A 25,786-nucleotide genomic window follows, 5' to 3' on the forward strand; every position below is an offset into this window, starting at 1 on the left:
CAAGGCCATCCTCTGCTACATATGCAGCTGGAGCCATGGGTCTGTCCATGTGTACTCTTTGGGTAGTGGTTTAGTCCCTGGGAGCTCTGGTTGGTTGATATTGTTGTTCAACTCAGCTCCTTCAATCCTTTCTCTAACTCCTCCAATGGGGACTCCATTCTCAGTTTAATGGTTTGCTGCTAGCATTCTTCTCTGTATTTGTCATGTTCTGGCAGAGCCTCTCAGGAGACGGCTATATCAGACTCATGTCAACATGCACTTCTTGGCTTCATCAATATTATCTAATTTTGGTGGAGATAGATAGATACATATATATATATATATATATATATATATATATATATATATATATATATATATATATATATATCTCCAGGAACACCAGGTGGGGTAGGCTCTGAATGGCCATTCCTTCAGTCTCTGCTCCAAACTTTGTCTCCATATCTCTTCTTATGAGTGTTTTTGTTACTCCTTTTAATAAGGAGTGAAGCATCCACACTATGGTCGTCCATCTTTTTGAGCTTCATGTGGTCTGTGGATTGTACCTTGTGTAATTTGAGCTTTTGGGCTAATATCCACTTATCAGTGAGGGCATATCATGTGTGCTTTGAACTTTAGTAAGGTTTCTTTCATGAATGTAGGTGCCCTTGCATTTGGAGCATAGATATTCAGGATTAAGAGTTCATCTTGGTGGATTTTTCCTTTGATGAATACCAAGTGTCCTTCTTTATCTTTTTTGATAACTTTTGGTTGAAAGTTGATTTTATTCAATATTAGAACGACTACTCCAGCTTGGTTCTTGGGACCATTTTCTTGGAAAAATTTTTCCAGCCTTTTACTCTGAGGTAGTGTCTGTCTTTTTCACTGAGGTGTGTTTCCTGTATGCAGCAAATTGCTGGGTCCTCTTTCCATATCCAGTCTGTTCATCTGTCTTTTTATTAGGGAAATGAGTCTATTGATGTTAAGAGATATTTAGGAATAGTGATTATTGTTTCCTGTTTTTTTTTTTTTTTAGATGTGGAATTATGTTTGTGTTTCTCTCTTCTTTTGGTTTCATTGCAAGGAGATTACTTTCTTGCATCTTCTAGGGTGTAGTTTCCCTCCTTGTGTTAGAGCTTTCCATCTATTATCCTTTGTAGGGCTGGATTTGTGGAAAAATATTGTGTAAATTTGGTTTTGTCCTGGAATATCTTGGTTTCTTGATCTATGTTAATTGAGAGTTTTGCTGGATCCAATAACCTGGGGTGGCATTTGTGTTCTCTTAGGGTCTGTATGACATCTGTCCAGGCTCGTCTGGCTTTCATAGTCTCTGGTGAGAAGTCTGATGTAATTCTGATTGGTCTGCCTTTATATGTCACTTGACCTTTTCCCTTACTGCTTTTAATATTCTTTCTTTGTTTTGTGCATTTGTTGTTCTGACTATTATGTGACAGGAGTAGTATCTTTTCTGGTCCAATCTATTTGGAGTTCTGTAGGCTTCTTGTATGTTCATGGGCATCTTTTTCTTTAGGTTAGAGAAGTTTTCTTCTATGATTTTGTTGAAGATATTTACTGGCCCTTTAAGTTGGGAGTCTTCAATCTCTTCTATACCTATTATTCTTAGGTTTGATCTTCTCATTGTGTCCTGGATTTCCTTGATGTTTTTGGTTAGGAACTTTTTGTGTTTTACATTTTCTTTGACAGTTGTGTGAATGTTTTCTATAGTATCTTCTGTCCCTGAGATTCTCTCTTCTATCTCTTGTATTCTGTTGGTGACGCTTGCATCTATGTCTCCTGATCTCTTTCCTAGGTTTTCTATCTCAAGGGTTGTCTTTCTTTGTGCTTTCCTTATTGTTTCTATTTCTATTTTAAAATCCTGGATGGTTTTGTCCAATTCCTCCAGCTGTTTGGTTGTGTTGTCCTGTAATTCTTTAAGGGATTTTTGTGTTTCCTGTTTAAGGACTTCTACGTGTTTATCTGTGTTGTCCTATATTATTTCTTTAAAGGAGTTATTTATGTCCTTCTTAAAGTCCTCTGTCATCATCATGACATGTGATTTTTAAATCCAAATCTTACTTTTCTGGTGTGTTGGGATATCCAGTATTTGCTTTGATGGGAGAACTGGCTTCTGATGATGCCAAGTAATCTTGGTTTCTGTTGCTTAGGTTTTTGTGCTTGCCTCTCGCCATCAGGTTGTCTCTGGTGTTAGCTTGTCTTGCTGTCTCTGACAGTGGCTTGACCTACTGTAAGCCTGTGTGTCAGCACTCCTGTAGACCTGTTTTCTTTCAGCTGGATCTGGGAACAGAGAGCTGCTTCTGGGTATGTGTGACCAGAAGCCTCCAGGCAGGTCACTTGGAGCAGAAGAGTTGGTCTTATCTGTGCTGTCAGGTGTGTTAGCTCTCCAAGCAACTGACTTTTAGCTCTGGGCTGAGGCAGAAACCGTAAGGGTCCTGCCCCTGTCTGCTCTTAATATTCCTGTGCCCAGAAGGCACAGAGGGCACTAGGCAGGTTCCTCTTCAGCCAGGAATGTGAGCAGAAGTCGTGGTCTCCCCTGAGCTCTCAGAATTGTTCAAACTTCTGAGAATTCAGCTCTCTCCTCCTCGGGATTTGGGTGCAGGGAGCTGTGGGACCGTTTCATTTCACTTCTAGGCACAGGCAGAAACCAGAAGGTTCCTCCTGCTGACTGCTCCTATATTCCTGTATCCAGAGGGCACTGCATAGGTTCCTCTTGGGCCAGGAATTTGAGCAGAAGTTCCAGCTACAGTTCTTTAATGATTCACAAGTGGTTTTAGTTTTGCCACTAATAACCTCTGCCAAGCAATATATTCATTTTATGAGCTTTATTTTCTTCATAAAGTGGAGTGATGATGATACCACCTTGAAGATGTGCTCTGAAAATTCACCAGAATACTCTAAATATAAGGTACCTACTGGGTGAGTAAATAACCCTTAATAAACAGTAGTGATATTAGCTATGATCTTTATTGTTGGCATCCTTTCTGATCATAGTGCCCTGGTGGTGACTAGGGAGCCCATTTCTTTGTGAATCTTCAGTTATCCCAGATTCTTTGGATACTCATGAGAGTTTAGCCTCAGAGAAACCCCAGAGAAAATATTCTGAAGGAAGTGAGTTGAGCAAACACCACGGTACCTGTTATATACAACCCTTCCTGACCTTATTCCCATTAAGAAGGGGCTGTTCTCTGTTCATGCTGGTTTTGTTTTTGGCAAGGTCTTCCCTAAGTACTGAGTACAAGCCTTTTAGGTATGTGCCATTATTACCAGTTATTTTTACACATAATAGAAGTATAGAAGTATTAAAGACAAACTGAATTCAAATTCTAGTTTGTCTCACTTCAAAAGCAAGGCTCCACTGGGCCACCATTAAGCACTTAGGAGCAACAATTGTTTATGAGATGCTTTGCCTCAAAAGAGTCCCTTGCTTGGCAGTTTTGGAAAATAGTGATAGTGTTTCATAATGCTTATTATTGTTGACAAGTCCTACAGTAAGGAGCCTGTTCTACCCCACCTCTCCTGAACTTCTCAGATGGTGGAATATTTGCCCTACCCGTAGCTCTAAAATCATAAATGATACAGACAGACAAAAAACTTTGGAAAGCCAGTCCAAACTGCTGCCTGGTTGTAATAACTTGGATGTATCAACAGATACTTTCTGGCACTTTCCACTAGTTGATATAGTTTCCAGTAGTTCACATAGTTTCCTTAATTTTTTCTACCTTTTCATCTGGTGGGATCGAGGAAGGATCACAACATCAGTCTTCTATGCCTCTCTCTTTGTCCATTTAAGACCCTGGACATAGGCAAATGGTATATATTCTACTGTAGGTAGGAGAGAGTTGGGGAAAGGCCATATTTAGTGCAGTTGTCTAGGGGTTTCTCTACCCCACCTATCTCTCTTAAGTATATTTAGGCCACAGACAGCAGGCTAGAGAAACTCTTTTTCAGTAAGTGTCAATAAAAATGGAGAAAATGAGAGCCTGGTAAGTACCACCTCTCTTTCTTCTGGGTGAGTGTCTGCATATTTCATGTAGAATGAAATATACCTTCCTGCCAGGTTCCCATTAAGGTGGCAAGGAGGGACTTGACCACAGGGGACTGACTTTGGGTTCCAGATTTCACTTCTATAGGCCCAGAGCTTGAGTAGCAATTTTTTTTTATCAAAATCAGCACGATTAGGGAAAGCTAACCTTCTGACATGGGGAGTTACATAACTGAAATCAAAAGCATTGTCATAAGTGGACTCATGGTCAGGGTGGCTGAGCCAAGATGTGGGCGTTAAATGGAGAGACACTTTGCAATAAGGATAATGGGAAGAATGAGTTAAGAACAAGGAGAGACTGAGCTAGCATTTGCAAAGGGCTGGAGGTGAACCTGACTCCAGGGGCCATCTTTTGTTCTTTCCACATATTTTCAGCCTTGCCATTAGAGTGGTGAGGGTGAAAAGAATGAACAGTATCGAACATTCTGACCCTCCAGACCTCCCCAAAATAAATAAGACAAACCTTCTACTAGATTGCTCATGAGTGCCTGATGACTCACTGGTTCCTGTTTGTTGTTTAAAACCATCCTTCGGATGGTTTTAGAGAAAATCTCATGATACAAGATGCCCTCCTAAGTGTGTATGTGTGTCCCCTCAACCAGGGCATTTGTGGGGCTTTAGGAAGCCCTGAGAAATTCCCTCCTCACCTAGAAGCTCAGAGCTCCTGTGGGACTCTGTTCTTCAGACTTCATTAGTGCACTAAGTGTTCTGCTAATGCTGACAGAGGATGGGGATAGAAGCTTAGGCTTTACTAAGGAGTGGAAAATCTCTAAATCACCTCTATCAGCTTTGCAGGCAGAGGTGTCCTCAAATGCACACAGACATGGCTCACAAATCACTTCCCACTCTGCTTCAAGGTCTAAGTTGGGCAGCTTGAGACAATGGTCCCAATGTTTAACCAGCTCATGCTTTGGTGACCACTAAACAGAACTCCTTTGTTTCTGTATTCCTCCTCCCTTCCTTTTACCCTCTGTCCATTAATGGAGAGAGAATAATAGATTTGAAATAATTTAATAATTAATAGCACAAAATTCTAATAGTCAATTACCATTTCTGACAACCAAATAATTCCAGAACAATTATCATTTCTTTTCCTCATGATTTTAAAATACACTTTAACAAAGGATAGATAAGCACTACCCACTTCTACTTTAATAAAAGGCTTTTATATTATCAAAATAGCACATGTCTCTATATAAATGATGCAATAATAATGATTTTTAGTAATTAATCTTTAAGGAACATTGGCTTAGAAATATTTTTTTATCTTTTCAGCATTTAGCGAACATATTCTATTGAATGCATTGTACAGGTTCCTGAGATTCGAGGGGTATTCACGAGAAAAGTTACAAGCATCAAGCTCACAGTGTAACAGAAATGAACTAAAGTTTCATGTTTTTAAGTTCCCAGTGAAATTTTTTTATTTTATTTTTTTTTGAGCCAAGCTCTTCCTATGTATTTTAGGATGGCCCCAAAGTCTTATTTTTACAAATTAATGAAATTTTTTCTTTCACAAGTTTGTTTTTTTTTTAAAAAATACATTTATTTATTTTGTGGAACTGTATGACACCCATTACAACATGTGGGCGGAGGTCAGAATATAATATTGTGAAATTTGTTCTTTTCTCCCACTGTGTGGGTCCCAGTGATTGAACTTAGGTCATTGTCATCAGGCTTGGTGGCAAGTGCCTTTACCCATTGTGCCATCTTTCCAGGCCTCCCCACTTCATATATGTGTGTAGTACATCCTGATTACTCACACCCTCACTTTCTCTTACCTTCCCACCCCTGTAAATTACTTTCTCCCTATTGGTCTCTTTTCCGTGTTCATGTCTTTTTGTTTTGTTTTGTGACCCACTTAGTTTAGCCAGGGCCATTGTAATTGCATGGAATTATCTAATGCAGCCCAATGGGTTTACTGGACAGTACCAACTGAAGACTATGACTGACCTCATTCATAAGACTTCAGTAGCCAGTAGTTCAGTATTGGGGAATAAGGCTCTGTGTGCCCATCCTCCATCTGTGACTGGGTATTGACAGGTTTAGTTCTATCCGGCACCTTAAACTCTTGAGTGCTGAGATTATAGGCATGTGTTACAGTGTCCAGCTTTCCAATAATCTTGTGTATGTAATTTAGTTGTGTGATGAATTAACTTTGAGGAGGCTGAGAACCAATTATCGTTTATAACTGCTTTATTATTTTTTTTCTGGCAAAAGAAAATCAGGATTGAACCATATCACTTCCTGTTATCTAGTGTTTTTTGACTACTCAAGACTCAACTGTTTAAAATTTTAAAACTTTTTTTTACGTGCGTGTGTGCTTTGCCTACATGTATGTCTGTACACCATGTGTGTCTGGTACCTATGGAGGACAGAAGAGGGTATTGCCTTCCCAGATACTGGAGTTAAAGATGATTGTGAACCAACATGCGGGTGCGGGGAATAGAACTAGAATATCCTGGAGGAGCAGGCAGTATACCTAACATCGGAGCCATCTCTCCCTCTGCTCAAGGTCCTACTCTTATAATTCATAAAGTGGGATGGAAGAAAGTAGAATACAGAAGGAGTAAAACCGAAGAAAACATGGATACTATGGGAAGATGGTAATTTTTTTTTGACCTGAAATATATGGATGGCCTGTATCTATGTTCCCTTTAGGGTTAACATTTATTTCATTTTACACTTTTGGGGATTGAATCAAAGGTTCTTGGACATGCTAGGAAAGTGCTCTACCACTCAGCTACACCCCACCCCCACCAGCCCATAGTTGTGTTTCAATGCAGATTCCAAGACCCTAGGTTTAAAGAGATGTCTAGTTTTATTGATGGATACAGTCTAGGAATCTGCATTTTTTAACCCTCTCCCCCACTGGAAAGCACTGACTTGGAAAATGCTGATGGGTCTAGAATAATTACTTCCGGGGAACAAAGAACTTGCTCGCCCATAGATATACCACAAATGGCCTTTGAGAAATTCCTGAGAGTGCGAATGGTGCTCTAATTTAATAAGTAAGAAAGATGCCCCAAATTAAAGGTTTGTAGTTGAGACTGGAACAATTCAGCTTCAAATAGAAGGATTGAACAGCATGCATTTGCTAACGTGTTCTCTAGTAGAGACTGTCAGCCTTTGTGGCCTATTAGAATTTTTTTGAAAACTGTAACAGCATCTTTAGTGTAGTATATTATTTTATTATTTGTGTGTGTGTGTGTGTGTGTGTGTGTGTGTGTGTGTGTATGCAAGTAAGGTATGTGTGCATGTGTGTTCATGTAGGTGCATTGTATGTACTATGTAAGCCAAAGATTAACTTTGTGTATTATTTCTCAGAAGCTGTCCACATTCGTTATTTTGTTGTTGATGTTGTTGTTGTTGTTGTTGTTGTTGTTGTTGTTCTTGTTCTTGTTGTTGCTGCATTGTATTTTTGTTTCATTTTGAGACAAGGTCTCTCATGGGCCTAGAAATCCTTGGTTAGGCTAGGCTGGCTGGTCACTGAGACATAGGGATCTGTCCAGTTTTTGCTTCCTCATTGCTTGCATTGCAAGTGTGCACTACCGTGCCTGTTTTGTTTCATTTGATTCGTTGGTTTTGTTTTGGTTTTGCTGTGGTTTTTTTAACTGGATACTGGAGATAAACTCGGGTTTCTTACGCTTGTCCAGCAAGCACATTACTGACTGTGCCGTCCTGGTTCCCACAGCTGATGCTTAGTCACGATCGAGTAGCAATTACAGGAGAAGCTCAAGGGGTAGGACTTGGGCATTGAGTCTTTTTTAAACTCCCATAGACTCTGATTTAATGGTTCAAGCTGAGCATTGGGAGTTTTTAAAAGTTCCTCAGATAATTCTAATTACTAACAAATTTTGACAACTGTAGGTCTATATGACACTAAGCAAGTTGCTTAACTTCCTTGACTCTGTATACATATTAATTTTAAAGGTCTTTCACACCTCTAAATGTTTGTAATTCCTTTATTCAAATCTTGCCAAACTGACTGTTTTCCTTCCTCCCTCCCTCCCCTCTCTCTCCCAAGACCACTTCCTTCATCCCTCTTCTTTCTCTTCCCTACCTCCTGAACAAATGTGCTTAGGCTTATAAGATTGTGAATATAGTGGATGTATGGTGAGCCTGAAGAATGGAGTATCACAAGGTTTGCTCTGCCTTTGAACTTGAGTTCATTAACATGCCTTGTCCACATGTTGTTCGACAAATTTTGTCCTTGGGAGACATAACACACAACACTACTCACCCCTGGCAGGAAGCAAACCAAAATATGGTGGCCACCAAAGTACAACTTGATAAACCAATGAGTTTAAGTGGTGTTACTTACAGGAGTACGGGTGAGGGGTTACTTACAAGGGCAGAAATGACTCAAAGACATCATCAAAGCCCTCCCCAGCATGGGTGACAGACAACTCACAACATCTGGGAACCTGGAGCACACTGCACAGCCTTCGGGCAGCTCAGCAGGTTGGAGAGAGCCCCTTTTAAGTGACTCAGTTGATCTAAATCTCTTTCAGGCAGCTTGGTGGGTTTCTGCCTCTTCCAGGCAGCTGCTCTAGTCTCAGAGTCTTCTTTATAGTTTGGCTCCTCTGAGAGCGAACTGCTTATCTGAGAGTGACTCAGTAGTCTTTATTGCTTACTTTAGGGAGGAGGAGCCTACTGAGTTTCAGGGACTTCCTGAAGCTATTGTGAGTCCTTATCAGAATACCATCACTAAGGTTATTATTGATTAAAAATAATACCTTCCTGCTTAAAGAGCTTCCCTGCAGGATAGAGTGTTTTAATCTTTAAACTGATATACAACAATTTGATTTAGAAAACATACAAAAGGGCAATCCTGAGAATCTCAGATTCATACATTTGAGAGAGGTCTTGGGTCTCGGTTTTGTTGTTGTTTGTTTTTAGTTTAGTTTTTTTTTTATAAGAGGTTTTTTCTTAGTGATTCTAAAGAATATAGCCAAAATTTTCACTTTGATTAGGTTTTTGGCATAACTTAATGTTTTTGTCTCATAGTCAGCCTCTAATTTGTGGTTAAAAGCCTAGATAGAGTTAATTACTTTCAGCTTTAAGCCAGAGCCACTGAATTATATTAGCTCAATTGGTAGAGTGCTTGCCTTGCATACATGAATCCTCTAGCACTGCATAAACTGGGTGCTACACATCTGTTATTGTTGCACTTGTGAAGTGGAGGCGGAGGGTTAGAAGTCAAGGTCATCTTTGCATTGCTGCATAGGGAATTTGAGGCCAGCCTGAGCCACATTAAGACTTAGTCTCAAAATTAAACAACCAAACTCAACATGCAAAAACAAAACCACTAACAAAAGAAGTCCACAAAAGTAATTCCCATCCAATTTGACATAACCCAATGTTTAGAAGGGTTAATGAACTTAATACATAATGAAATCAATTCTTATCGGAATAACTAAGGTTGTTATTGATTAAAATAATCAAGTATTAGGTAACCAATAATCAATTATTATTGATTTTTTTATTTAGTTAAAATGTGTTTATTTATCTAATTTTGGTGCCTGGACTCATTTAGAGCAGTGGTTCTCAACCTGTGTGTGGGTCAATACCCTTTTAGCAAACCTCTCTCCAAAAATATTTACAACATGGGTCATGCCAGTAGCAAAATTACAGTTATGAAGTAGCAATGGAAATAATTTTATGATGGGGGAGGTCACTGCAATATTAGGGGCTGTATTAAATGGTCGGAACATCATGAAGGTTGAGAACCACTGATAGAGTATCAGACATGCCACGCACATGCTGTACTCCCTTGAGCTATACTCTTAGTCTGCCTCATTTCAATGTTTCCTTTCTTTAGCTAAGCTGAAATTTGTAATGCTTTTAATGTAGAAGCGAAAGAAAAATACAGTTGCTTTTTGTTTTCTTATTAATAAACATAAATAGGCCATCCGAAAATATCACAAAATAAAAGACATACAACACCCTACCCCCCAGTGAACAGAGAGATTATGAGATAAGAAGATGGTGTGTTGCCCAGAGAAACTCTGTTGAACACCTTCATTGGGTGCTTCTAAAGGCAACAATCTGGTGGCCTTGTCTGAAGGATATAGTACATTTGAAGGGAGACATCAAGGTGTTCGAGCAACCTCTTTCACATTTGGAAGCTTAATTAAGGACACCTGCAAATTATGATTTGTAAGTTTTACGGGAGGCCTTGAGCCCCCTGTTTTATAAAAAAAAAAAGCCCCTTCTCACCGATTCTAAGGAAAATTGCCAAATACTCACTTTGATTTGATTTTTGGCATAGTTAAATGTGTTGTTTTTGTCTCATAGTCAGCCTCCAATTTGTGCTTAAAAGCCTAGATAGAGTTAATTACTTTCAGTTTTGAAGCCAAAACAACTGAATTATGTTAGCTCTTTCCATATTCCATCCCCTGTGTTTTAATTATAAAATTATACACTCTTACAGACATAGGAAACTATCATTTTGGTGTGGCAGAAAAAACTATTGAAAGCTGTTCCTGTGGTCTGGAAAGGAAACAAGGATCAGATTATATGTGATCACTTTCACATCACATGATGAACGACAAGTCAGAAGCATAAAATGAATTCTGCTGGGCAGACCCTTAGCTATGATGTTGTTAACCGGTGCTTTCCCTCCCTCCCCGTCTTCCCCATAGTATCTATGGACTGAAGGGAATCGGTTGAGTGGCTTCTTGAAGCACAAAGGGAGGGAATTCACACTCTCACTGAGAACCAGAAGTTGAATTTGTCAGCATATATGCTTTAGAAGCCATGGGCTGTGGCAGTTCTTCAAAAAAAGGCAAGAAATCTGAGAAAGGTGAGTACTGGGGACACACCTGTTTTTATGAATGAAAATGAGGGATTAAGCCGGACTCACACTCTTTCCTGTTTCTTGTTTTTCCCATGGTCCTCAAGATGCCCTGTGTGATTCAGAAACATCATTATGTAGACTGAAGGTGAAATATTGGGAGAACATGGGAAAATACCTGTAGAAACATGCAACTTTGAGTTTATGGTGTTGCCCAAAGTGTTATCTAAGACAGATGTTTGACTTAGTTTCTATTAAAATGTTCCAATATGAAGTTTCCATTTGTAACTCAGTGGCAGGAAACCAAAAAGACAGTGGAATTTATATCTACTTCTCGTTTAGTCATGGAATAGGTACACCAAACATAAGTGACATTTTAGTGGTGCCACTGAATTTTATTAGATTTTATAACTCAGCATTTTATTTTATTTTATTTTATTGCATTTTTTCCATCTTTATTAAATTGGGTATTTTTTATTTACATTTCAAATGTTACTCTCCCGGTTTCCAGGCCAACATCCCCTTAACCCCTCCCCCTCCCCTTCTATGTGTGTGTTCCCCTCCCCATCCTACCCACATTAACGCCCTCCCCACAAGAATCCCGTTCACTGGGGGTCCAGCCTTGGCAGGACCAAGGGCTTCCCCTTCCACTGGATAACTCAGCATTTTAAAAATACCTATTCCACACAGAACTTCATGAGATTTGCCTTATGATTTAAAAATAATTTAGTGAGAATGCCAGGTAGATAATATGATTCCAAAAGAGGTGCCTTGCTCCTGCATAGATCCCCTACCCCCTTCTACCTCCAAACAGTTAGAGACTTGAACATTCCCTTTGTTTATTTTACTTTTCTGGAATCTAGCTGAAACTTGCTTGCATATTGAAGGCATCTAGCTTTTACAAGCAAACTAAAATAACAAGCTGGAACAATTGTATGAGCCCTTTGCTCCTGAATGCCGTTTTTTTTTTTTTTTTGCTATGTAGATTATGGGTCTCTTCATTGGGTTTTATTCTATATTTCAGTTCAGAGTTTCCCCAGACTTATGGAAGATACTTTTAGTGTAGAGTATCCTATATTAGTTGAGGGTATTTTTCCTTGGGACCAATTATTGTTCTCTTCAAGTAACTTGTGGTGAGTGTGCAGGCTAATTGCTGAAAGGTAGGAAGGAGTGTGAAAGGTGCACTATTTGAAGTCTTTATGTCACAAACTAATTCCGTAGTAGTCATTTCTTAACAACACAGACAGGGGAGATGATTTACCTTATTTGCTTTTACAAAATGAATGAACAAATAAAGGGCCATGTTAAATCCTTTCTATGCACATAATGTAATTTGTCATAGTTCTATGTATTTTGCTTTCAGTCGCTGTTGCATCACTTTTGTCTGCCCAGCCCCTTACAGTTTGTCCGACTTCTTAGGTTTATAAGGAACTAAGCTCAGGCCGGAGAGGTGGTGCAGCGGTTTAGAGGAATTGCTGCTCTAGCAGAGGACCTGAGTTTGGTTCCCAGCCCCCATACAGTGGCTCACAACCACCTGAAACTCCAGTTGCAGGAGAAATGGTGGTCTCTTCTAACCAGCACAGGCACTGCAGGCGAACATTCATATACATAAAATAAAAATTAATAAATATTTTTAAAAGGTCATATATTTAAGGGTTTAGTGGTTAAGAGCACTTGTTGCTCTTCCAGAGATCCCAGGCCTGGTTTCCAGTACCCACTTGATGGCTTCAGCATCCATAACGAAAGATCCAGGGGACCTAAGTAAGTTCTAGCTCTTTGAATTGTTTTTCACCTTCTATAATGTTCCTCATAAATGGAAATATTAGCTTAGACTTTATTGCTTAAGTAATTTATTGAGATCAAAAATTCACACATGAAATTAACAACTCAGCAGCATTTAGTATATTTATAATTGTGTACACCCACCACCCTTGTCTAGTTCCAGAATAGGCCTGTGACTCCAAAGTAAAACCCCAATCATTTTCCTCTATTTCTAGCTCCTCTCAGTTTATAACAATAGTTAACCCATGATAGGTCTCTATGGATTTCTCTATTCTAGACATTTTATTTCAACAGAACCATAAACCATGTAGCTTTGCATTTGGCTTCATTCTTGTAGCATTTATCAGGATTATATTCCTTTTTATTGTTGAGTAATACTTCACTGTGACAATGGGTCATTTTATGTTTATTCCATTCTTTAATTAGTAGATAGTAGGTTATAAGTTGTTTCTACTTTCCTCTGGGTTTTTTTTTTACTATTATGAGCAATGCTTCTATGAACATTCATATATAAGTTATTTTGTACACCTAGGCTTTCAGTTTTCTAGGCATATACCAATAAGTAGAATTTCTGGATCATATAATAGCTCTAAACTTTACATTTTGAGAAACTTCTAAACTACTTCCTCAAAGTGACTATACCATTCTGTGTTCCTACCAGCCATGTGTTGGTGTTACAAATTATCAAACTCCCTGGCTACATTTTTAATTGCCTTTTTTATTATAACCATCCTAGTGGGGGTTCTGAAGCAGCTCATTGTTTTTTTTTTTACTTGTACTTGCCTAATTACTAATAATTTTGGGCTTCTTTTCATGTGTTTATTGACCATTTGTACCAGTCTCTTTAGAGTAAGTATCCATTAAGATCATTCATACCCCGACTCCTTTGAGACAGAATGTTACTAGGGAGTTCATGGGGCCTGTAACTTGCTATGTAGCATAGATACCCTCCAAGTAGTAATCCTCCTGTTACTGCCTTCTGAGTGCTGTAATTATAGGCATGTGCTGCCATGTCAAACCACCCACTTTAAAATTGTTGTCTTTATACTCCTTTGTTGGAAGAGTTATTTATGTATTCAATATACAAATTTCTTGTCAAATATGTAATTTGGAAAGCAGCTATGCTTACCAATGTATACTCATCTATCCCTCCAATATATAGTTTGCAAGTATTTCCTCTCACTCAATGACTTGTCTTGCATTTTTTTGCTTGTTGTTTTTGAGGTGATCTCCATAGTTTGGGATGGGCTTGAACTCCCTATGTAGTTGAGGATGACCTTGAACTCTTGTTCTGCTTGCCTCTATCTCCCAAGCATGCACCACCCTGTCAGGTTTAAGGCATGGTCCATGCTGGCCTTGAACTATCATTCTGACTTACATTTTTTTTTAGCACTTGCTTACTAGCATGAGGTTTTTTTCACTTTCTTTTTCTTTTCTTCTTCATCCCCCTTCTCCTACTCTTCTTTGGAATTGGAAAATGATATTATTTTGATTCGTTTAGTTTGTGAACCAACAAGTTTAGTGAGGGTTACTTACTGAACCATGGGTTATTTGCAGGAGCATAGACAATTTATCAGTGGCTATACTACTGAAGAATATCTCCTTCCTCCTGCAAATGTTAACTTCCTACAGATCCCAGGGAGGGGCCAGAGCTCATGAACCTCTCCTGTTTTTTTAATTTCTTTACTGTGCAGTTAAAATATAACAAAAACTAGCACGTGTTTTCTAGCTGCCATCTAACTTAACTGTCACCCTTGTGAGTTTAGAGGTGTCATCTGGGAGATCAGGTTTATATATTTCCGGTGGGAAGGGGTGTGTGTGTGTGTGTGTGTGTGTGTGTGTGTGTGTGTGTGTGTGTGAAGGGGAGGGGGAGAAATCTGTCTTTTTCAAGGGTATCTTTGAAATCTTTTGGATTTTAATATAAGTGCAATACCAGAGAGTGCAAATGAAATGTTAGGAATTAAAGCAAATAGGAAAGGCTCAGATTTTAAAAACCTGGCGTTGATGTGAAGTAGCATAGCTCTACTTCTTTGTGAAGCCAGCTCATCCTGTAGAGCAGCAGTTCTCAACATGTGGTTCTCAACCGCTTTGGGAGTCGCATATCCGATATCCTGCATGTCAGATATTCACCTTACAATTCACAACACTATCAACATTACAGTTATGAAGTCGCAGTGCAAATACTTTTATGGTTGGGGGTCACCACAACATGAGCTGTATTAAAGGGTCACAGCATTAGGAAGGTTGAGAACCATTGCTTTAAAGTTTATGATGATCTGCATCTTCGTCTACATATGAATCCTGGGGTCTTGAATCATAGATCAATCTCAGAATACATATGAACCCTGATAGGGTTCTTGATCAGGTTCATTTTGTCTGCCAGTTAAAGAATTAAAAGGCAGAGAAAATCTTAAGCTCCACAGGTTGCAGCTGAGGGAATTTCCAAGGACAGCAGATAGAATCATCTGCTAAACAAGAAGACTTTTCTTGGGCTGAGGATACACACACAGCAAGCACACAGAGAGAAAGAGCCTCTGTATAGCGGGGAGCGCTTTTAGCTTTTGTTATAATGCTCTTTGCAATAAAAAAGTTTTCAAGTTTGGCAAAGTCTACCTTAATTTTTATTTAAATTATTTTTTGCTTTTGATGTCACCTGCAATAATTGTTATCAAATCCAAGAAGATTTATGTTATACTTAACCTATAGAGTCTTTGTAGTTTTTGTTCTTATATTTATTTATTTTTATTTATTTATATTTATTTTAAGTTATTTTCACATATATGAGATTTGGGTATAAACACATTCCTTGTGTGTGGTGATCTGGTTCTCCTGATATCATTTGTTGAAAAGACTAATTTTTTTTACACATGTTGACACTCTCATAAAATCAATTAACTTGAGAACTGGGGCTTGCAGCTCAACAGTAGACTGCCTCACATGTGTGAAAGTCTGGGGTTCTATTCCTAGCACTATAAAAAAAAAATCTGGTGCTTTAGTGTAGGTCAGCTGGGAGAATGTCTGTGTAGCATGCCCAAAGTCCTGGTTTTGATCTGGAGGTACACACCAATTATCCCAGCACTTGGGAGAAACAGAATGGAGGATCAGAAATTCAAGGTTGTCCTTTGGCTACATAGCAATTTTGAGGCTAGCCTGCCTGTTCTATGTGAACCTGTCTCTTAGACTTTGTTTCTCCTTTCCAGGCTTGCTCTTGGTATTTTGGGTCATTTGCATTTTCATAAGGATTTTATGGTTAATTTGTAGAGTTATTTAAAAATCCACATGAAACGTTCAAGGGTGTTATATTAAATGTATTTGGGCAGTATTGCTAACAACTGAATCATGAGAGCTATGAATATAGTGTGTCTTTCCATTTATAGTCATAGTATTTTATTCTTTTTGGATGCTACTATAAATAAGATTCTTTTCTTAACAGTTTTGAAATGTTCATTACAAATGCCTGAAATGATTTTTCTATCCTCCAGTTTTTTCTAACATGAGTTGTTGTCATGAAGAGCTAATTTTTTAAGTTTTTTATAAATCATCTTATCTGAAAAGAGGATTAGTTTTCCTTCTTTCTTTCCAATGCTTTTCATTTTATTTTATTGCCTCATTATGCTAGCCAGATACTTTGCTTAAATACTGTACAGAATGAGAGAGTAAATTTTCTTGTACTGTTCAGTTTTTATTGTCAACATGACCAGATTTAAAATCACTTGAACATACTTTCTGTGTTTGTCTGCATGGGCTTTCCAAAAGGATTACCTGATCGGAATATCCAATGGGTTGGATATTGGATGAAATATGTTATTTGAATTAAATTTTTCACACAATATATTTTGATCATGTTTCCCCTCCCGCAACTCTTTGCAAATACTTTCCACCTCCTCACCCATACAACTTTATGTGCTGCACCACCTGTTTTTTTCTCTCTCTCTCCCCCTCCCCCTCCTCTCCCTTTCTCCCTCCCTCCCCCTCTCCCCCTTCCTTTTTCCCTCCTTCCCCATCTACCTCTCCCCCTGCCCTCTCTCTCCTTATTGTAATAGGCCTGTCTTTATAGGTGACTTGGTCTTTTTCTCTTGCAGTGTTTCTTCTCTTTTTTTTGTTCTTCTGTATGTTTAATGTTTTGGTTATAATACGCTATGGGAGAATTTTATTTATTGTGCAGTCTTTTTGGTGTCCTGCATGCTTCTTGTACCTTGCTAGGCAACTCTGTTTCTTAGGTTAGGGTAATTTTTTCTATCGTTTTGTTTAAAATATTTTCTGTATGTTTGACCTGGTTTTCTTCTCCTTCCTCTATACCTATCCTTTGTATGTTTGTTCTTTTCATAGTGTCCTAGATTTCCTGAAAGCACCCCCCCAATTTCTTTTCTTTTAGATTTAACATTTTCTTCTACCTCATCTTCAAATCTTGTAATCTATTGGTATTTTAGTTGTGAGTTTTCTTTAGTTGATTCTATTCCTTTCTTAAATCCTACTTTCATGGCTTGAAATGTTTTTATCATTTTATTCAATTGTTTGTGTTTTCATGAAGGCATTTATTCATATCCTCTTTAAGGTCCTTGAATGTATTATTTCGAAGTCCTTGTCTTGTGCTTCAGCTAAATTGCTTTTCTCAGGGCCTGTTACAGTAGTGTTGCTAGCTTCTGGAGGAGGCACAAGGGCTTGGCCATTCAAGTTGGTGGTTTTGTGCTCGGATCTAGGCATCTGGGGTTATGATATTTGAGGTGTTCCTTGGTGTAGATATCTGGTCTTGTCTTTGCTGCCTGACTGCCCTGTTCTTTGCTTGCTGTTTCCCATTCTGAGTCTTAGTCAAGTTTTGTGGCTGTGGGATCCCTGATAGAGTGTTTCTCAGGGTCAGTGGGTAACAAACAATAGAGATGGGCTAGAAGGGAAGACTGGGTGGGTCTAAAGGGGAAAGCTAGGGAAATCCACAGCCTCCACTAAGATGTGACATCTCCAGGGTATGTTGGTAGTGTGGGAGGAGGGCCTCCAGACTAAGAGTAAGTCTGGAAAGGAAATAAATATTAATACTCCCATTTAATTTAAATGCTTACATAATCCTTTAATATACAAGCTATTCTGACCAAAGAAACTTAAGAAAGGATTTAATTTGAACTCAGAGCTCTGCATGGCTCTGTCTCCTGGGACTAAAGGTGTGGTCCTCGAAACCTAGATTTAAGTTTTTCTTCACTAAAACTTTCTCTGTTTTGGCTGGCCTGAAACTCAGAGATCTGCTTGGTTTTTTTCTCCTGGGATTAAAGGTGTACCACCATGCCTAGATCTAAATTTAGCTGGGTAGCATCTTGCCCCAAAGTCCCATTCCTCAATTTGTTATCTCCTTCAATACAGGATTCAGTTCCATTTCACTTTCTGGAGCCTCTTTAATACTCAAACCATATATTTTATACTTTTCCTTTCTTGGCTTGCTATACTTTGTTTAAAATGCTCTTCAAGAGACTTAACCAGAGAACAAAATCTATGATGGGCATTTCTGAGACTTCCTTTGTCAATGTAATTAACCTGAGTCTCTTCACCTTAGCCTCAGGCAGATTCTTCAGTCGAGGGCAAAACATAATCACATTCTTCACCAAAGTATCACAAAAACAGTCTCTAGGCCACATTCTGAAATTCTTTTTTACTGAAACCCCTTGGGCCAAGTCCTCACAGTTCAAATCACTCTCAGCAACAAAGTCTTCCATATTCCTACTAGGATAGCACATTAAGCCCAACTTAAAGCATTCTACCACTTTCCAAAGTCCCAGAATTCACATTCCTCCAAACAAAAGTATGGTCAGACCTATCACAGCAATACCCCACTCCTGCTACCAATCTCTGTCTTAGTTAGGGTTTTACTGCTGTGAATAGAGACCGTGACCAAGGCACCTCTTATAAGGACAACATTTAATGGGGCTGGCTTACAGGTTCAGAGGTTCAGTCCATTATCATCATGGTGGGAACATGGCAGTGTCCAGGCAGGCATGATGTAGGAAGAGCTGAGAGTTCTACATCTTCACCTGAAGGCTGCTAGCAGAATACTGGCTTCCAGACAGCTAGGGTAAGGGTCTTTTTTTTTTGGTTCTTTTTTTTTTTTTCGGAGCTGGGGACCGAACCCAGGGCCTTGCGCTTCCTAGGTAAGCGCTCTACCACTGAGCTAAATCCCCAGCCCCTAGGGTAAGGGTCTTAAGCTCTCACCCACAGTGACACATCTACTCCAACAAAGCCACACCTTCTAATCCTACCACTCTCTGGGCTGAGTATATAGAAACCATCACACTCACTTTACACTTAAATTTTTATGTCAATAGGCTTTCAGTTAATAATCTATTGCTTTTTTGTCCTACTCAGAGCACTTTGAGAACACTAATATATTTTCTTTTATTTCTGACCTGAAATCACTTAAAAATATATTTCTTTAAGTGCTAAATAACAGAAAGAAACCACCTCTTTGGCTTTGAAATTTGGTGTTTAAGCTATAGGAGAAAATTTCTATAATGGACATTATTTTTTTTTAAAGTGTTTCTTTTTTTTTTTTTATTAACTTGAGTATTTCTTATTTACATTTCAAGTGTTATTCCCTTTCCCGGTTTCCGGGCAAACATCCCCCTAATCCCTCCCCCTCCCCTTCTTTATGGGTGTTCCCCTCCCCATCCTCCCCCCATTGTTGCCCTCCCCCCAACAATCACGTTCACTGGGGGTTCAGTCTTAGCAGGACCAAGGGCTTCCCCTTCCACTGGTGATCTTACTAGAATATTCATTGCTACCTATGAGGTCAGAGTCCAGGGTCAGTTCATGTATAGTCTTTAGGTAGTGGCTTAGTCCCTGGAAGCTCTGGTTGCTTGGCATTATTGTTCTTAGGGGTCTCAAGCTCCTTCAAGCTCTTCCAGTTCTTTCTCTGATTCCTTCAACGGGGGTCCCGTTCTCAGTTCAGTGGTTTGCTGCTGGCATGCGCCTCTGTATTTGCTGTATTCTGGCTGTGTCTCTCAGGAGAGATCTACATCCGGCTCCTGTCAGCCTGCACTTCTTTGCTTCATCCATCTTGTCTAATTGGATGGCTGTATATGTATGGGCCACATGTGGGGCAGGCTCTGAATGGGTGTTCCTTCTGTGTCTCTTTTAATCTTTGCCTCCCTATTCCCTGCCAAGGGTATTCTTGGTCCCCTTTTAAAGAAGGAGTGAAGCATTCACATTTTGATCATCCATCTTGAGTTTCATTTGTTCTAGGCATCTAGGGTAATTCAAGCATTTGGGCTAATAGCCACTTATAAATGAGTGCATACCATGTGTGTTTTTCTGTGATTGGGTTACCTCAGGATGATATTTTCCAGTTCCAATCATTTGCCTAGGAATTTCATAAAGTCATTGTTTTTGATAGCTGAGTAATATTCCATTGTGTAGATGTACCATATTTTCTGTATCCATTCCTCTGTTGAAGGACATCTGGGTTCTTTCCAGCTTCTGGCTATTATAAATAAGGCTGCTATGAACATAGTGGAGCACGTGTCTTTTTTATATGTTAGGGCATCTTTTGGGTATATGCCCAAGAGAGGTATAGCTGGATCCTCAGGCAGTTCAATGTCCAATTTTCTGAGGAACCTCCAGACTGATTTCCAGAATAGTTGTACCAGTCTGCAATCCCACCAACAATGGAGCAGTGTTCCTCTTTCTCCGCATCATCGCCAGCATTTGCTGTCACCTAAGTTTTTGATCTTAGCCATTCTCACTGGTGTGAGGTGAAATCTCAGGGTTGTTTTGATTTGCATTTCCCTTATGACTAAAGATGTTGAACATTTCTTTAGGTGTTTCTCAGCCATTCGGCATTCCTCAGCTGTGAATTCTTTGTTTAGCTCTGAACCCCATTTTTAATAGGGTTATTTGTCTCCCTACGGTCTAAATTCTTGAGTTCTTTGTACATTTTGGATATAAGGCCTCTATCTGTTGTAGGATTGGTAAAGATCTTTTCCCAATCTGTTGGTTGCCGTTTTATCCTAACCACAGTCTCCTTTGCCTTACAGAAGCTTTGCAGTTTTATGAGATCCCATTTGTCGATTCTTGATCTTAGAGCATAAGCCATTGGTGTTTTGTTCAGGAAATTTTTTCCAGTGCCCATGTGTTCCAGATGCTTCCCTAGTTTTTCTTCTATTAGTTTGAGTGTATCTGGTTTGATGTGGAGGTCCTTGATCCACTTGGACTTAAGCTTTGTACAGGGTGATAAGCATGGATCGATCTGCATTCTTCTACATGTTGCCCTCCAGGTGAACCAGCACCATTTGCTGAAAATGCTATCTTTTTTCCATTGGATGGTTTTGGCTCCTTTGTCAAAAATCAAGTGCCCATAGGTGTGTGGGTTTAATTCTGGGTCTTCAATTCTTTTTTTTTTTTTTTATTAACTTGAGTATTTCTTATATACATTTCGAGTGTTATTCCCTTTCCCGGTTTCCGGGCAAACATCCCCCTCCCCCCTCCCCTTCCTTATGGGTGTTCCCCTCCCAACCCTCCCCCCATTGCCGCCCTCCCCCCATAGACTAGTTCACTGGGGGTTCAGTCTTAGCAGGACCCAGGGCTTCCCCTTCCACTGGTGCTCTTACTAGGATATTCATTGCTACCTATGGGGTCAGAGTCCAGGGTCAGTCCATGTATAGTCTTTAGGTAGTGGCTTAGTCCCTGGAAGCTCTGGTTGCTTGGCATTGTTGTACTTTTGGGGTCTCGAGTCCCTTCAAGCTCTTCCAGTTCTTTCTCTGATTCCTTCAATAGGGGACCTATTCTCAGTTCAGTGGTTTGCTGCTGGCATTCGCCTCGTATTTGCTGTATTCTGGCTGTGTCTCTCAGGAGCGATCTACATCCGGCTCCTGTCGGTCTGCACTTCTTTGCTTCATCCATCTTGTCTAATTGGGTGGCTGTATATGTATGGGCCACATGTGGGGCAGGTTCTGAATGGGTGTTCCTTCAGTCTCTGTTTTAATCTTTGCCTCTCCCTTCCCTGCCAAGGGTATTCTTTTTCCTCATTTAAAGAAGGAGTGAAGCATACACATTTTGATCATCCGTCTTGAGTTTCGTTTGTTCTAGGGATCTAGGGTAATTCAAGCATTTGGGCTAATAGCCACTTATCAATGAGTGCATACCATGTATGTCTTTCTGTGATTGGGTTAGCTCACTCAGGATGATATTTTCCAGTTCCAACCATTTGCCTACGAATTTCATAAACTCGTTGTTTTTGATAGCTGAGTAATATTCCATTGTGTAGATGTACCACATTTTCTGTATCCATTCCTCTGTTGAAGGGCATCTGGGTTCTTTCCAGTTTCTGGCTATTATAAATAAGGCTGCGATGAACATAGTGGAGCACGTGTCTCTTTTATATGTTGAGGCATCTTTTGGGTATATGCCCAAGAGAGGTATAGCTGGATCCTCAGGCAGTTCAATGTCCAATTTTCTGAGGAACCTCCAGACTGATTTCCAGAATGGTTTTACCAGTCTGCAATCCCACCAACAATGGAGGAGTGTTCCTCTTTCTCCACATCCTCGCCAGCATCTGCTGTCACCTGAGTTTTTGATCTTAGCCAATCGCACTGGTGTGAGGTGAAATCTCAGGGTTGTTTTGATTTGCATTTCCCTTATGACTAAAGATGTTGAACATTTCTTTAGGTGTTTCTCAGCCATTCGGCATTCCTCAGCTGTGAATTCTTTGTTTAGCTCTGAACCCCATTTTTTAATAGGGTTATTTGTTTCCCTGCGGTCTAACTTCTTGAGTTCTTTGTATATTTTGGATATAAGGCCTCTATCTGTTGTAGGATTGGTAAAGATCTTTTCCCAATCTGTTGGTTGCCGTTTTGTCCTAACCACAGTGTCCTTTGCCTTACAGAAGCTTTGCAGTTTTATGAGATCCCATTTGTCGATTCTTGATCTTAGAGCATAAGCCATTGGTGTTTTGTTCAGGAAATTTTTTCCAGTGCCCATGTGTTCCAGATGCTTCCCTAGTTTTTCTTCTATTAGTTTGAGTGTGTCTGGTTTGATGTGGAGGTCCTTGATCCACTTGGACTTAAGCTTTGTACAGGGTGATAAGCATGGATCGATCTGCATTCTTCTACATGTTGCCCTCCAGTTGAACCAGCACCATTTGCTGAAAATGCTATCTTTTTTCCATTGGATGGTTTTGGCTCCTTTGTCAAAAATCAAGTGACCATAGGTGTGTGGGTTCATTTCTGGGTCTTCAATTCTATTCCATTGGTCTATCTGTCTGTCTCTGTACCAATACCATGCAGTTTTTATCACTATTGCTCTGTAATACTGCTTGAGTTCAGGGATAGTGATTCCCCCTGAAGTCCTTTTATTGTTGAGGATAGTTTTAGCTATCCTGGGTTTTTTGTTATTCCAGATGAATTTGCAAATTGTTCTGTCTAACTGTTTGAAGAATTGGATTGGTATTTTGATGGGGATTGCATTGAATCTGTAGATCGCTTTTGGTAGAATGGCCATTTTTACTATATTAATCCTGCCAATCCATGAGCATGGGAGATCTTTCCATCTTCTGAGGTCTTCTTCAATTTCTTTCTTCAGAGGCTTGAAGTTCTTTTTTTTTTTTTTTTTTTTTTGTTCTTTTTTTCGGAGCTGGGGACCGAACCCAGGGCCTTGCGCTTCCTAGGCAAGCGCTCTACCACTGAGCTAAATCTCCAACCCCGAGGCTTGAAGTTCTTATTGTACAGATCTTTTACTTGCTTGGTTAAAGTCACACCGAGGTACTTTATATTATTTGGGTCTATTATGAAGGGTGTCGTTTCCCTAATTTCTTTCTTGGCTTGTTTCTCTTTTGTGTAGAGGAAGGCTACTGATTTGTTTGAGTTAATTTTATACCCAGCCACTTTGCTGAAGTTGTTTATCAGCTTTAGTAGTTCTCTGGTGGAACTTTTGGGATCACTTAAATATACTATCATATCATCTGCAAATAGTGATATTTTGACTTCTTCTTTTCCGATCTGTATCCTCTTAACCTCCTTTTGTTGTCTGATTGCTCTGGCTAGAACTTCAAGAACTATATTGAATAAGTAGGGAGAGAGTGGGCAGCCTTGTCTAGTCCCTGATTTTAGTGGGATTGCTTCAAGTTTCTCTCCATTTAGTTTAATGTTAGCAACTGGTTTGCTGTATATAGCTTTTACTATGTTTAGGTATGGGCCTTGAATTCCTATTCTTTCCAGGACTTTTATCATGAAGGGGTGTTGAATTTTGTCAAATGCTTTCTCAGCATCTGATGAAATGATCATGTAGTTTTGTTCTTTCAGTTTGTTTATATAATGGATTACGTTGATGGTTTTCCATATATTAAACCATCCCTGCATGCCTGGGATGAAGTCTACTTGATCATGGTGGATGATTGTTTTGATGTGCTCTTGGATTCGGTTTGCCAGAATTTTATTGAGTATTTTTGCGTCGATACTCATAAGGGAAATTGGTCTGAAGTTCTCTTTCTTTGTTGTGTCTTTGTGTGGTTTAGGTATAAGAGTAATTGTGGCTTCATAGAAGGAATTCGGTTGTGCTCCATCTGTTTCAATTTTGTGGAATAGTTTGGATAATATTAGTATGAGGTCTTCTATGAAGGTCTGATAGAATTCTGCACTAAACCTGTCTGGACCTGGGCTCTTTTTGGTTGGGAGACCTTTAATGACTGCTTCTATTTCCTTAGGAGTTATGGGGTTGTTTAACTGGTTTATCTGTTCCTGATTTAACTTCGGTACCTGGTATCTGTCTAGGAAATTGTCCATTTCCTGCAGATTTTCAAGTTTTGTTGAATATAGGCTTTTATAGTAAGATCTGATGATTTTTTGAATTTCCTCTGAATCTGTTGTTATGTCTCCCTTTTCATTTCTGATTTTGTTAATTTGGACACACTCTCTGTGTCCTCTCGTTAGTCTGCCTAAGGATTTATCTATCTTGTTGATTTTCTCAAAGAACCAACTTTTGGTTCTGTTGATTCTTTCTATGGTCCTTTTTGTTTCTACTTGGTTGATTTCAGCTCTGAGTTTGATTATTTCCTGCCTTCTACTCCTCCTGGGTGTATTTGCTTCTTTTTGTTCTAGAGCTTTTAGGTGTGTCGTCAAGCTGGTGACATATGCTCTTTCCTGTTTCATTCTGCAGGCACTCAGCGCTATGAGCTTTCCTCTTAGCACAGCTTTCATTGTGTCCCATAAATTTGGGTATGTTGTACCTTCATTTTCATTAAATTCTAAAAAGTCTTTAATTTCTTTCTTTATTTCTTCCTTGACCAGGTTATCATTGAGTAGAGCATTATTCAACTTCCACGTATATGTGGGCATTCTTCCCTTATTGTTATTGAAGACCAGCTTTAGGGCGTGGTGGTCTGATAGCATGCATAGGATTATTTCTTTCTTTCTGTATCTGTTGAGGCCCATTTTCTGACCAATTATATGGTCAACTTTGGAGAAAGTACCATGAGGTGCTGAGAAGAAGGTATATCCTTTTGCTTTAGGATAGAATGTTCTATAAATATCTGTTAAGTCCATTTGGCTCATGACTTCTCTTAGTCTGTCTACGTCTCTGTTTAATTTCTGTTTCCATGATCTGTCCATTGATGAGAGTGGGGTGTTGAAATCTCCTACTATTATTGTGTGAGGTGCAATCTGTGTTTTGAGCTTTAGTAAGGTTTCTTTTATGTATGTAGGTGCCCTTGTATTTGGGGCATAGATATTTAGGATTGAGAGTTCATCTTGGTGGATTTTTCCTTTGATGAATATGAAGTGTCCTTCCTTATCTTTTTTGATGAATTTTAGTTGAAAATTGATTTTATTTGATATTAGAATGGCTACTCCAGCTTGCTTCTTCTGACCATTTGCTTGGAAAGTTGTTTTCCAGCCTTTCACTCTGAGGTAGTGTCTGTCTTTGTCTCTGAGGTGTGTTTCCTGTAGGCAGCAGAATGCAGGGTCCTCGTTGCATATCCAGTTTGTTAATCTATGTCTTTTTATTGGGGAGTTGAGACCATTGATGTTGAGAGATATTAAGGAATAGTGATTATTGCTTCCTGTTATATTCATATTTGGATGTGAGGTTATGTTTGTGTGCTTTTCTTCTCTTTGTTTTGTTGCCAAGACGATTAGTTTCTTGCTTCTTCTAGGGTATAGCTTGCCTCCTTATGTTGGGCTTTACCATTTATTATTCTTTGT

At 39.3% G+C, this 25,786-nt stretch overlaps 1 protein-coding gene across 6 annotated transcripts in view; it reads left to right on the top strand.

Annotated features, from left to right (window-relative positions):
• Ppef1 (protein phosphatase with EF-hand domain 1) overlaps positions 1-25,786 on the top strand; it is a 157,175-nt gene that overhangs the window by 41,881 nt on the left and 89,508 nt on the right. For 4 of the 6 annotated variants that reach the window (XM_063280083.1, XM_039099840.2, XM_063280084.1 and 1 more), the window contains one exon: positions 10,684-10,844. In XM_063280083.1, the coding sequence (XP_063136153.1) occupies positions 10,799-10,844 (46 nt within the window). In that variant the 5' untranslated portion in view covers positions 10,684-10,798. Of the gene's footprint in view, positions 1-10,683; positions 10,845-12,524; positions 12,597-25,786 lie in introns of all 6 variants that reach the window. The other 2 variants (XM_039099837.2, XM_039099839.2) reach the window with 1 other exon arrangement.

This window comes from Rattus norvegicus, chromosome X, assembly GCF_036323735.1.
Source record: "Rattus norvegicus strain BN/NHsdMcwi chromosome X, GRCr8, whole genome shotgun sequence".
Lineage (NCBI taxonomy): Eukaryota > Metazoa > Chordata > Mammalia > Rodentia > Muridae > Rattus > Rattus norvegicus.